The 13,043-nt window shown below is 38.4% G+C and overlaps 1 protein-coding gene across 1 annotated transcript in view; it reads left to right on the plus strand.

Annotated features, from left to right (window-relative positions):
• Nucleotides 1-13,043, plus strand: part of TXNRD1 (thioredoxin reductase 1) — a 61,053-nt gene that overhangs the window by 31,003 nt on the left and 17,007 nt on the right. The window contains 6 exon segments of the mRNA NM_001133661.1: nucleotides 375-490; nucleotides 2,009-2,234; nucleotides 5,226-5,318; nucleotides 6,233-6,309; nucleotides 7,431-7,587; nucleotides 11,453-11,560. Coding sequence (NP_001127133.1) covers nucleotides 375-490; nucleotides 2,009-2,234; nucleotides 5,226-5,318; nucleotides 6,233-6,309; nucleotides 7,431-7,587; nucleotides 11,453-11,560 — 777 coding nt within the window.

Here is a 13,043-nt window from a genome sequence, read left to right on the forward strand (position 1 = left end):
TTCTCTTTTTTTAAAGCTTTGGTTAGAAAATGTTAAAGTATTATAATAAAAGTAATAGCCACTGTGATCCAGACTATCCAGTTTGGTGATTTTGCTATCATATCATCCTATGGGGCCTTGTGTGGAGGTATGGTAAAATGTAAGCATACTGGACCAGACCACCTGGATTTGAGGCTTGGCTCCGGCACTTACTAGCATTGTGACTTTGAGCAAGTCTGTTAACTACTGAGTCTTGATTTATCCTTTTTACTATATTATTGTCCTCATTATGAGGATGAAATGAGACAATGTAGTGAATGGCCTTTGTTAACTATGAAGTTTACAATTCTGAGGAATGATTACTTAATAAGGTTTTCATATTGGTTCCTTTGTAGGCAACAAATAATAAAGGCAAAGAAAAAATTTATTCAGCAGAGAGGTTTCTCATTGCCACTGGTGAAAGACCACGTTACTTGGGCATCCCTGGTGACAAAGAATACTGCATCAGCAGGTAAAGAAAAAAAGCAGGGTGGAAAAGAAAAACCCATTGTGGATATTGCTTTCGTATTTTTCTTCAAACCCACTGCATCAATTTCTTGGGCTTCAGACAGATTTCTTTGCCACATTGTGCCCTCTCTGGGGGCAGGGGTTTGGCAGAAAGAGAAAAAGTAAAAGTGATTTTAAAGGAGAACATTTTTAAATATTGAAAACTTCAAACATTGGTCATCTTGCTACACAGAGTTAGTATCACTAACATACTAGTATAGATTTATATTTGTATTTGAAATTTATTTATGCATGTATGAGTATGAAAGTATATAATAAAACCAAATGACCAAATGAATATTCACATTTTGTAAAATAGGTATGATACATATATACATTTAGATTTTGTAAAATGAGGATCATGTATTACCCTTTAACATTTCCAGAGTGGCTGCTAAAAGAATTAGAGGCTGTCAGGCCATTTAGATTTATCAGAATCTAGACCCTACTCAATGCTCTTTGAATGGTTGCAGTGTCAGTGTAGAAGGACTTCCTGAAACAAGTCAAGCAAAGAGATGTTTTGCTGTGTGGTTTATTTTTGCCCGTCAAATGGTAACACTGCTGACATTGTTCAGGAGCTTTCAGTTATGAAGTCATTAAGACAGAGTGTTGGTAAATGTGTCTTCTTGGATGCTTTTTGCTCGGGAGTTTCAGATTGTGTTATAAATTACTCTTCTCCTTCAGGCTCTTTTTGGTATATGCTTTTATCCTTTCTCACATGGTGGAAGAGGGAGAGGCAGGTCTCTGGGGCCTTTTTTATGAGGACATTAGCCCCATTCATGAGTGCTCTGCCCTCATGGCCTAATCACCCTCCAAAAGCCCCACCCCTAATATCATTGCCTTGGGGTTTAGGATGTGAATGTGTGCATTTTGGGGATACATAAACATTCAGACAATAGCAGGCTCCCTTCCGATATTTTTTAAAAACTCATTCTCCAACATGCTTTTATGATCTCTGTGTCCCTAGCTCGACTAGAAGACTTTTGTCAGGTTCTACTCCTTATAGTTGGCTTTTATATTATAAGATATCGAAAGTTTTTTTTTTTCCTGCATCCTTGTCCACATTCTTGATAATAATAGGTATTTCAGCTGAGGACAAGCAACACAGGTTTTTCCACCTCAGAGAGAGCTGAGTGGTGGCATGAGGATGGAGGTTAGGGTTTGCAAATCTATAATTTGTTCCAAACAGTTCAAAATCATTTAGTGTGAAGATGAATTGGACTAACTGACTAATATCAGAAGTTACACAGTTTGCTGTGTTTAGCTATGGGTAGCTTGAGCTACTCCCAAAGCAACTGAGTGGCAAGAAAGGGTATCTAAGAATTATAAAAACTTCTCATGTATTATGTGTGTAGCTAGTAGAATGTTTGTCATCTTGAAAGTATGTTCTTGTCAAAGTAAAAATGTGTACTTGGATTTAGTAATTATTCATATAGGAACTTTTTTTTTCTTCTTTCTTCCTTTTTTTTTTTTTTTTTCCCAGTGATGATCTTTTCTCCTTGCCTTATTGCCCGGGTAAGACCCTGATTGTTGGAGCATCCTATGTCGCTTTGGAGTGTGCTGGATTTCTTGCCGGTATTGGTTTAGACGTCACTGTTATGGTTAGGTCCATTCTTCTTAGAGGATTTGACCAGGACATGGCCAACAAAATCGGTGAACACATGGAAGAACATGGCATCAAGTTTATAAGACAGTTTGTACCAATTAAAGTAAGTGGGTTTGCCTGTAGGTTTGTTGATTCTACATTCACGGTAAAAGGCAAAAAGAGAGTTGAGTTGGTGGTAGAAGCATCCTTTCAGCATTATAAACCATCAGGAATGCTGATTCCCCTACTGTTGTATACTGGTATATAAACTTGTACCTCCCTACCATCTAAACACCTATATAGCTTTGTTCTTATTTATAGATTAATAATCTCTTCCTTTGTCAACTTTCTCAATTTTGGTTTTCTTCTGTTCTCTCCTGTTTAACGCTTTCCTTTATGCATTCCTTTGTCATCTTTGGTCTGTTAATACTTTGTTTCTTCATATGTACCAGAGATTTAAATAAGAGTTCAACACTAGGCCCCACCTGCACTCCCTGGCTCCCCACAGGACATTTCCCCCTTGGTATATGATAACATAAACACTACATAAACACTACATACTTCTGGCATCCCTGAAAGTGATTATCTCATTTATTTATGTGTGCTAACCTTTTTCGCTCTTTTAATCTTTTGAAAAGAGCTAATACTATGCCAAGTCACACCTGGGATTTGTTACCATTATCACAAATGTTTTGATACCTAACAGTGACAATATTGAACACTTAGTGTGTGTCTCAGACTAATAGATAATTTTCTCTAGTGCAGGGAAAATGGTGGGACTATTTTGTTAAAGTTAAGGAATTATAGTTGTCTTTTTTTTTTTTTTTCCCATCTCTCAGTGGGTTGACTTGAGTTGTGTATGTGACTATGGATCTCCTAATGCTGATAGATAAGAATATGAACTTTGGGATCAGAACGACCTGAATTCAAATAATATTCTGCCAGTTTCTTGCTCTATGACTTTGGAAGAGTTCCTCTCTGAACCTGTTTCTTCTGAAAAATGAGGTTGAAAATAGCATCTAACAATTCTTGTGAGGATTGCGTTAGCCAACACTTATAAAGTAATTAGAAAAGTACCTGGTAGAGAGTAAGTCTGAAGTGAATCTATCTCATAATATTGTTATGAAGATTAAGGCACAAATTTCCTGGAAGCTGTCAGTGCTTGATTACTGTAGCTGTTTTTTATTTTTTATTATTTTTATTTTTATTTATTTATTTTTTTTGAGACGGAGTTTTGCTCTGTCACCCAGGCTGGAGTGCAGTAGCCCAGTCTCGGCTGACTGCAACCTCGTTCTCCCAAGTTCAAGCGATTCTGGTGCCTCAGCCTCCTGAGTAACTGGGGCCACAGGTGCGTGCCACCACACCCGGCTAATTTTTATATTTTTAGTAGAGAGGGCTTTCACCATGTTGGCCAGGCTGGTCTTGAACTCCTGTCCTCAAGTGGTCCTCCCAGTGCAGCGTCCCAAAGTGCTGAGATTACAGGCTTGAGCCACCGCACCTGGCCTGTAGCTGTTTTTTAGAGTAGAGGTATATATGCTATATTTGCATTAGAGCTATGATTCGTAAACGACAGCTGTATGTATATGCTGTACTGATAGAAAGTAACATCTTCCTATATACATTTTTTTTAAGATTTGGAGAGTTGTGGACCCTTTTGAAAACCTGGTGGACTATTCCTAGTAAAATAGGGTTACCAGAGTTTCTGATTCCCACAGCTGGGTATTAAACTCTTGCTGTATTATAAAGTGACCGAATGGAAGGAAACTTCTGTGGAGAGTGGGGAGAGGGTACATTTTGGACAGAGAATGTAGTATGTGTACAAAGGCTCTGTGGGGAGAAATATTGTTCTAGATACCAAAAAGGCCTGATTGAAGTACAAAAGTGAATAAGGGTGGAGGTGGGATGAGGCCCTTATCATTTCCAAACAAATCTTAAGCAATGGACCAATTAAGCTCTTTTCCAAGGATTAGAACATTTTGATTAAAATTAAACAAGAAAGACTTTTCTAGTATGTTCAGAGAGGCTTATTTAACTAAATAAGAAGGAAAGGGAATTCAGGAAGGAAATTTTTATTATTTATTGATGTCAAATAAAATAACCCTGGATAGTTTTCCAGGTGGGTTTCTTTTTTTTTTTTTTTTTTTTTTTGAGATGGAGTCTTGCTCTGTCACCTAGGCTAGAGTGCAGGGGCATGATCTCGGCTCACTGCAAGCTCCACCTCTCGGGTTCACGCCATTCTTCTGCCTCAGCCTCCCGAGTAGCTGGGACTACAGGCGCCCGCCACCATGCCCAGCTAATTTTTGTATTTTTAGTAGAGACGGGGTTTCACTATGTTGGTCAGGCTGGTCTCGATCTCCTGACCTCGTGATCCTCCCGCCTCGGCCTCCCAAAGTGCTGGGATTACAGGTGTGAGCCACCGCGCCTGACCCCAGGTGGGTTTCTAAGTCATTATACCTAGTCTGTAGGTTGTTGTTGACATCTATTTGTAGTGGGTCGGTATATTTATTCTCCTCTGCCATCACTCAAGTATCAGGGCTTGCTCATTTCTTTCTGCATCCTTAACAACTGAAAACACCCCCTGGTTCTGATAAACACCCACATCTCCTTGCGCACTCCAATTTTTAAGACTTTCTAACTGTTACCCATATCACTATGGACCTGCTCTAATTTAATCTATCCTTTGTTGTCAGTGAAAGCTGAGCATCTGTAGTCAAAAGAGAATCTCTGAATTTGGGCAACAGTTGCCCTCCATAGGATTAATGATTCTAGGTGAATCACAAGATAGAAACCTGGGAAAAGCAGTAAGTCATTGGTTTGATTTTAGGGATGGTGGGGTGCTTTCTGTAGCTTGCTTTTTTCCCCCATTTTTCTCTGAATTTTATTGTTCGAGAACTCTTTCAAAGAAAGCCCCTCTAGCAGACAACAATGAGCAGCGAAAAAGAAGGAGATAATCATTTATCATCCTAATAATGTTAAGTGAGGGAGATGGGACATAAAAGACCTTTCAAGCACCATTTTATATTTTAACTTTGGGTTAACCAGATGGAAAGGGAAGGTAGAGAATCCAACTTGATAAATGTCTTTATTTCACAGTAAAACTTTATCACTCTTACAGGTTGAACAAATTGAAGCGGGGACACCAGGCCGACTCAGAGTAGTAGCTCAGTCCACCAATAGTGAGGAAATCATTGAAGGAGAATATAATACGGTAAGGAATGGGCCCAGGTTAATACTTTATCAGAAAGCAAATAACATGCTTATTGGGTATCTTACAGGAACTTAAAATAGCTCTTAGCGATTTCCAAATGTACTGGTTCTATGCCCATTCTTAGACATGTCAATAACTTATGATATTAAAATTTGTTTTGGTGGCCAGGTGCGTTAGCTCACTCCTGTAATCCCAGCACTTTGGGAGGCCAAGGCGGGCAGATCACGAGGTCAAGAGATCGGGACCATCCTGGCCAACGTGGTGAAACCCCGACTCTACTAAAAATACAAAAATTAGCCGGGCGTGGTGGCGTGCACCTGTAGTCCCAGCTATTTGGGAGGTTGAGGCAGGAGACTGGCTTGAACCCAGGAGGCGTAGGTTGCAATGAGCAAAGATTGTGCCACTGCACTCCAGCCTGGGTGACAGAGCGAGACTTCATCTAAAAAAAAAAAAAAAAAAAAATTGTTTTGGTAAAGGGATGGCTTCAGATTTTTTCCACTGTAACTTAAAGTATTATTAGTCAAATGGCTATACAAAGGCAACAGAATTTTTAAATGAGCCAGAATTTCTGTCCTGTATTCTTTCCTTTCATCTCCCCAGGCAACCACTTAAAAAATAATTTAGTTATAGACTATGATGTCATTGTCTTTAAACTTGGATAGGTTTATTAAGACATTATGAATTCTCTTTTTCCTAATAAGAAGTGGAAAATAATTTCTACTATATCATACATGTTCAAAGGATTTTTTTCTGAAGATTTTAATTAAACTCTTGCCTTACTTTCTTACTGAAATATTTATTTCCAAGTTTGAAAAATGAAATTAGATTAGCTTAATAAGCAGAGAAAAATATGATTAGGTAATAAATGCAAAGCCTTTTTGTTTTTAGTCACTAATATATTAATAATTTTCCAGGTGTTGCTGGCAATAGGAAGAGATGCTTGCACAAGAAAAATTGGCTTAGAAACCGTAGGGGTGAAGATAAATGAAAAGTAAGAAAAAAATCTTTATTATGTCATATTTGTGGGTTTTTTTTTTGTTTTGTTTTGTTTTTTGAGATGGAGTTTCTCTCTTGTCTCCCAGGCTGGAGTACAATGGCACGATCTCGGCTCACTGCAACCTCCGTCCCCTGGGATCAAGCCGTTCTCCTGCCTCAGCCTCCCATGTGGCTGGGATTACAGGCATGCACCACCACACCCGGCTACTTTTTGTAGTTTTAGTAGAGATGGGGTTTCGCCATGTTGGTCAGGCTGGTGTCGAACTCCTGACCTCAGGTGATCCACCTGCCTTGGCCTCCCAAAGTGCTGGGATTACACGTGTGAGCCACTGTGCCTGGCCCATTATGTCATATTTAATACTATTTCAGTTATTTACAGCATTGGTCAATTATAGAATTTTAGTTTTTTGTTGGTATGTTTGTTTTTTTGAGACAGAGTCTCGCTCTGTCACCCAGGCTGGAGTGCAGTAGTGCAATCTCATGTCACTGCCATCTCTGCTTCCTGGGTTCAAGCACTGCCACCTCTGCTTCCTGGGTTCAAGCGATTCTTGTGCCTCAGCCTCCCTGGTAGCTGGATTACAGGCGCCTGCCATCACACCTATAATCATGCTGGCCAGGCTGGTCTCCATTTTTTGGCCTCTAGTGATCTACCCACATCAGCCTCCCAAAGTGTTGGGATTACAGGTGTTGGTCACTGTGCTTGGCCGAATTTTAAATTTTTTAAACCTAATTTTTACCACAGTTGAGCTCTTCAACTATGAAGAAATGAAACTTTTCTTCCAGTGCCATTCACATTAGCGTTTCCTGTTTGTTTTCTTTTATCCATTTTGAGGGGAGTTATAAGTTAGAATCCTCACTCTTAACCACTGTGTTGGAGTTCTTCCATTCTAAGATTTCTTAGAGTTTTCTTATTTCTTTGATTTTCAGAACAGTGGCCAGAATTGTCATGATAAGTTTTTTTTGTTCCTTTGAGCTGTTTTGTTTTATTTTTAATACATTAGAACATTGCCCTCAGCTAGAGTCACAATTTTGGGCTTCCCTGGAAAAACGGAAGATTTTGTTCTCCTTAATTAATAATGGTAATTAATGATGATTTTTAACTGAATAAAATTGCAGGACTGGAAAAATACCTGTCACAGATGAAGAACAGACCAATGTGCCTTACATCTATGCCATTGGCGATATATTGGAGGATAAGGTGGAGCTCACCCCAGTTGCAATCCAGGCAGGAAGATTGCTGGCTCAGAGGCTCTATGCAGGTTCCACTGTCAAGGTGAGTGTTGTGCTTGTTGCTCATTAGATACTGTTGTCAGTAATACTGCCAGTTCCTTATTTAGGGGGCAGTTGGGAAGTTTTGCAGATCTTGAATAATTTAGTTATTTTGGATGGCATCCTAGATGTCCTTTATTAGTTGTATTCCAGACAAGATATTATTAAGGCTGCTGTACATTGTGACTTTATTATGAAGATTGACACTCCGCCAGGCACAGTGGCTCATGCCTGTAATCCCAACACTTTGGGAGGCCGAGGCAGGCAGATCACCAGGTCAGGAGTTCAAGACCAGCCTGGCCAACATGGTGAAACCCCATCTCTACTAAAAATACAAAAATTAGCTGGGCATGGTGGCGCATGCCTGTAATCCCAGCTACTCAGGAGGCTGAGGCAGGAGAATTGCTTGAATGGGGAGCCGGGAGACAGAGGTTGCAGTGAGCCAAGATCGTGCCACTCTACTCCTGCATGGCTACAGAGCGAGACTCCATCTAAAAAAAAATTAAAAAAAAAAAAAAAAAAAAGAAAATTAACATCTTGGATTCACACTATGAATAAAAAGAGCTTGATTAATCAGGTTTCAGCACTATTGTTGAATAGTGTACTTTATATCCATATACTCTAAACAGTTGTATTTTATGTCAATTTCGTCATTACCAATATAAATAAAATGTTCTAAGTCTTTTTATGGCACTTACCTAGGCTATAAAAGGACTTGAGGATTTAGGTAATGGTGTCAGTGTACAAAGTAGCTTAAACCACTATTCAGGCCTTATTACCCAGTCCTTAGAAAATATCTGTCTTAGAGGCCGGGTGCGGTGGCTCATGCCTGTAATCCCAGCACTTTGGGAGGCTGATGCGGGCGGATCACGAGGTCAGGAGATCGAGACTATTCTGGCTAACATGGTGAAACCCTTTGTCTACTAAAAATACAAAAAATTAGCCGGGCGTGGTGGTGGCAGGCGCCTGTAGTCCCAGCTACTCTGGAGGCTGAGGCAGGAGAATGGCCTGAACCCAGGAGGCGGAGCTTGCAGTGAGCCGAGATCGCGCCACTGCACTCCAGCCTGGGCGACAGAGTGAGACTCTGTCTCCAAAAAAAAAAGAAAAAAGAAAATATCTGTTTTAGAATGTTGAATATGTTAAATGTTATATTGAATTTTAAAGTGATTTTTTAAAAGTCAGTAGAGGATGTTAAAACTCTTCAGTATGTTTCATGGGACTAGATGGCCAGAAAAGAATAAAGACAGCTGTTTTTTAAAAAGGATTCCAGAAACATTAGTTGTAAAGAATTTTGGCATTACCCATTTTCCTTACATTGGTTTCAGTTGGTTACAGTAATGGGAATCTCAAAGAGTGATGCTAGCAAAATTTGTGACCTGGGGTTATTTGGGATGTAGCATAATAAAATCTCATATTTTGAATTAATGGATTGAGGGTTAAAAAAGATTTTGAATGCCAGATTGACTGATTATTGAGGGAATAATAATAATGAGGAATAGCAGTTGGTTCGTATTACTATTTAGAATAAATTTAACAAGACTACCTCTTTGAATTACATCTTGTATGCATTGTTGCAGTTGTTGAGTATCTGGTACCTCAATATAGCTTGAGATTGGATGCACTTAATTTATTCTTAAATTCATATCTCAGTGGTTTCCTTAAAAAAAAAAAGGCTAAAACATTGAATGGAGTTGTACTTTAAAGTAAGGTACGGCTGGGCACAGTGGCTCACACCTGTAACCCACCACATTGGGAGGCTGAGGCAGGAGGATCACTTGCCCAGGAATTCGAAACCAGCCTGGGCAACATGGCGAAACCCTATCTCTACAAAATATACAAAAAATGAGATGGGTGAGGTGGTGCATGCCTCTAGTCCCAGCTACACAGAGAGCTGAGGTGGAAGAATCACCCAAACTTGGGAGGTGAAGGCTGCAGTGAGCTGTGATCACACACTGCAGTCCAGCCTGGGCATCAGAGTAAGACCCTGTCTCCAAAAAAAAAAAAAATTCATGGATCTTTTTGTTTCCTTTGGACATACTCTTCTCTGTCTCAGCTGTAATCTAGGAAGACCTCTACAGACCTCAAGAACTCTCTTTATGCATGCAATTCCATCCTTTTTGGTTTTCTGCCTTGCAACTTGAAACCACCTTGGCTTCCAGGAAAGACCCTGGGCTCTGTTTGAGCTCTCCTTCTCTGCACTGAGGCTTAGAAACTGTCTCTGAGCAGTAAGCTGGAGCAGTCACAGGACTCATCTCATTTGTTTCCCTTCCTGCAGGGATCACAGGCTTGCACTGCCTCTTGGTTGATGTCTTAAAAAGTGTTGCTTCATCCTTGTCTGGTTTTCTAGTTTTTTAAAGCAGGAGGGTAAATGTGGTCCCTGATACACCACTGTGGTATAAGTGGTTGTCTGCCTTTACTTTTAAATTAGAATTCCAAGGGTCTATGTATTTTTTTTTTTAAGAGAAAATGGATTATATTTATCGTTTCTAGAGGGGAGCATATTTTAAAGATTTTATCTCCCTGTTTTAGAGAGTGAGAATTGTACTTCTCTTATTTTAAATGCAGAATGTTACTTTGGATCACCTCTGTGTATAAGTATAACTGCTAGGCTTTTACCAGATGGCATTATAAACCCTTGGCATTTACATAATATATTTCTTCACAATTCACAGCAGCATATTAAAAGTTCTGAGAAATCTGATAGAGGAACTCATTTATTTGCTTAATCCAGTTCTTTACAAGTTCATTTGACTATGGAATCCCCTTGTCATCTATACCTGTTAACATCATACAGTATGCTTTGAAAAATAGTCCTAAGAGTTAACCTTTTCTCCCCCATGGTCTTCTTTACCATTTTAATGGCTGCATAGTGCAGTTTTACATTAAGGGTGTGAACTATAGGACCACTTCCTAATTGGGATTTTTTTTTTACTTTTTTTTTGAGATGACTCACTCTTGTCCCCCAGGCTGGAGTGCAATGGCGTGATCTTGGCTCACTGCAACCTCTGCCTCCCGGGTTCAAGTGATTCTCCTGCCTCAGCCTCCCGAGTAGCTGGGATTACAGGCGCCTGCCACCACGCCCAGCTAATTTTTGTATTTTTTAGTAGAGATGGGGTTTCACCATGTTAGCCAGGCTGGTCTCGAACTCCTGAACTCAGGTGATCCACTAGCCTCAGCCTCCCAAAGTGCTCGGATTACAGGTGTGAGCCACTGCGCCCGGCCCTAATTGGGATTTTTAAGCTATTCCAACATTGCCACTATTGAGTACTACAGCAATGTTCAGTTAATACATGTAGCCTTTTCTGTATATCAAACTATTACTATGTTAGTATTGTATATTATAGTAAAATATAGTAATATATCATATTATATATCTATATGTTAAATTATAATATCTATAATCTTATTATAGATTTCTAAAGGTGGGATTATTGGGCCAAAAGGAATGTTTTATGGCTGTTAATATGTATTACCTAATTGATGTTTTAAAGAAATATTTTAATTTTTTATCACTGATAATATAAGACTATCAGATTTGGGTACACCAGTATTATTTTTGGCTGCTTTATTAAGGGGAAAAAAGTGTCATTGTTGATAACATCAGTTGGTTGATGGATGGAGAAGCTGCATGAATCTTTTTCTCATAGTCTTACCAGACTTCACACTTCTATGTACTAAACTTTTCAAATAAGTTAATGGTTCTCAATGTAGTAGATTAATTAATGAATATCTCGGATTGAGACTTCACATACTTTGGTAGAAATTTATTACTCTTATTTCCTTTGTCAATTTTGACTTTTTTGAATACCTTTGTTTTTTTAAGTTATAACTTTGCCTGTTATAACTCCTTTACCTCCATTTTTAAACAGTGTGATTATGAAAATGTTCCAACCACTGTATTTACTCCTTTGGAATATGGTGCTTGTGGCCTTTCTGAGGAGAAAGCTGTGGAGAAGTTTGGGGAAGAAAATATTGAAGTAAGTTCTTTTCCTCTTTTCTCCTATGTTATATCACTACTTTTTTTTCTTCGGAATTTAAAATATATAGAAGACTTAAAAAATAGTACAAAGAATTTTCATATACCCATTATCCAGATTTATATATTACTAACATTGTGCCAATTTATTTTATACACTTTTAGTAGTCTCTCATTCTCTGTGTGTGTGTGTGTGTTTCTGTGAATCATTTGAGAGTAAGTTGAATTCTCCTTTGCCCCTAAATACTTTATTGTGTATTTCTATGAATGAGGGCATTTTCTTATATAACCGTAGTGTAGTTACCACTTTCAGGAAATTTAGTATTGGTGTAATATTTTTATCTGATTTAATTTTCATTTTCTAATTCTGTCAGTTGACCCAATCATATTTCCTTTTACTTTTTAAAATCACATTTATTGATTTCTCTTGATTAATTATAGGCAAATGAAAAGAAAAAATAAAAATTAACATTTTCACTGCTCCTACCATTAGTACTACTTGTTTCTAGCATTGGTCTCTAATTTGTACTAACGTTTCTGTTCACATTTTATCATGGAGTCAGGGAAAATGCACATGAAATACACTATTTCTGTATATACAAATAATGCCACCCAAAAGGACTGCTGTTTTAAATCATTTTAGGGAAAATTTCCAATAAAACCTTTTGAAAGACCAAATTTGTGAACAAGTCAATTTTTTTAAATAAAAAGCCTATTTTAAATCTCTTAATAATCTTTTTCTTTATTACATGCACTGGTAGTAGCATGTAATATGTTGGTCTATTAGTAGCACATTATTAACCTTTTTTTCTGATTATAAGAATAGTATATCTGGCTGGGCACGGTGGCTCATGCCTGTAATCCCAGCACTTTGGGAGGCGGATCACCTGAGGCCAGGAGTTCGAGACCAGCCTGACCACCGTGGAGAAACCCCATCTCTACTAAAAATACAAAATTAGCCAGGAGTGGTGGTGCATGCCTGTAATCCCAGCTACTTGGGAAGCTGAGGCAGGAGAATCGCTTGAACCCGGGAGGCGGAGGTGGAGGTTGCAGTGAGCCAAGATTGCACCATTGCGCTCCAGCCTGGGCAACAAGAGCGAAACTCCGTCTCAAAAAAAAAAAAAAAAAGAATAGTATATCTTTATTATACGAAGTTTCAAAATTAGGAAAATATCAAAAAGGAAATCTTAATTCATGAAGAGATAACTGCTGTTAATATTTTTGTGTATTTCCTTCCAGTTTATTTTTCTCTAAATATTTTGATGCGTTTTTATATTTTATGTATGTATATATGTGTATGTGATTTTGTGTGAGTATGTCTTAATTTTTTTCAAAGTTTGATGAAGTTACTCACAGTTTTAGGTCCAAGCTTAATATTATTGTTATGTCATGAACATTTCCTGTCTTTAATTCTCTAAAATCTCCATTTAAAAAAAATGTGTAATTCTTCTTTTAAGGGGTGCTATACTATAATTTGTTAAGCC

The sequence above is a fragment of the Pongo abelii genome, chromosome 10 (assembly GCF_028885655.2).
Source record: "Pongo abelii isolate AG06213 chromosome 10, NHGRI_mPonAbe1-v2.0_pri, whole genome shotgun sequence".
Lineage (NCBI taxonomy): Eukaryota > Metazoa > Chordata > Mammalia > Primates > Hominidae > Pongo > Pongo abelii.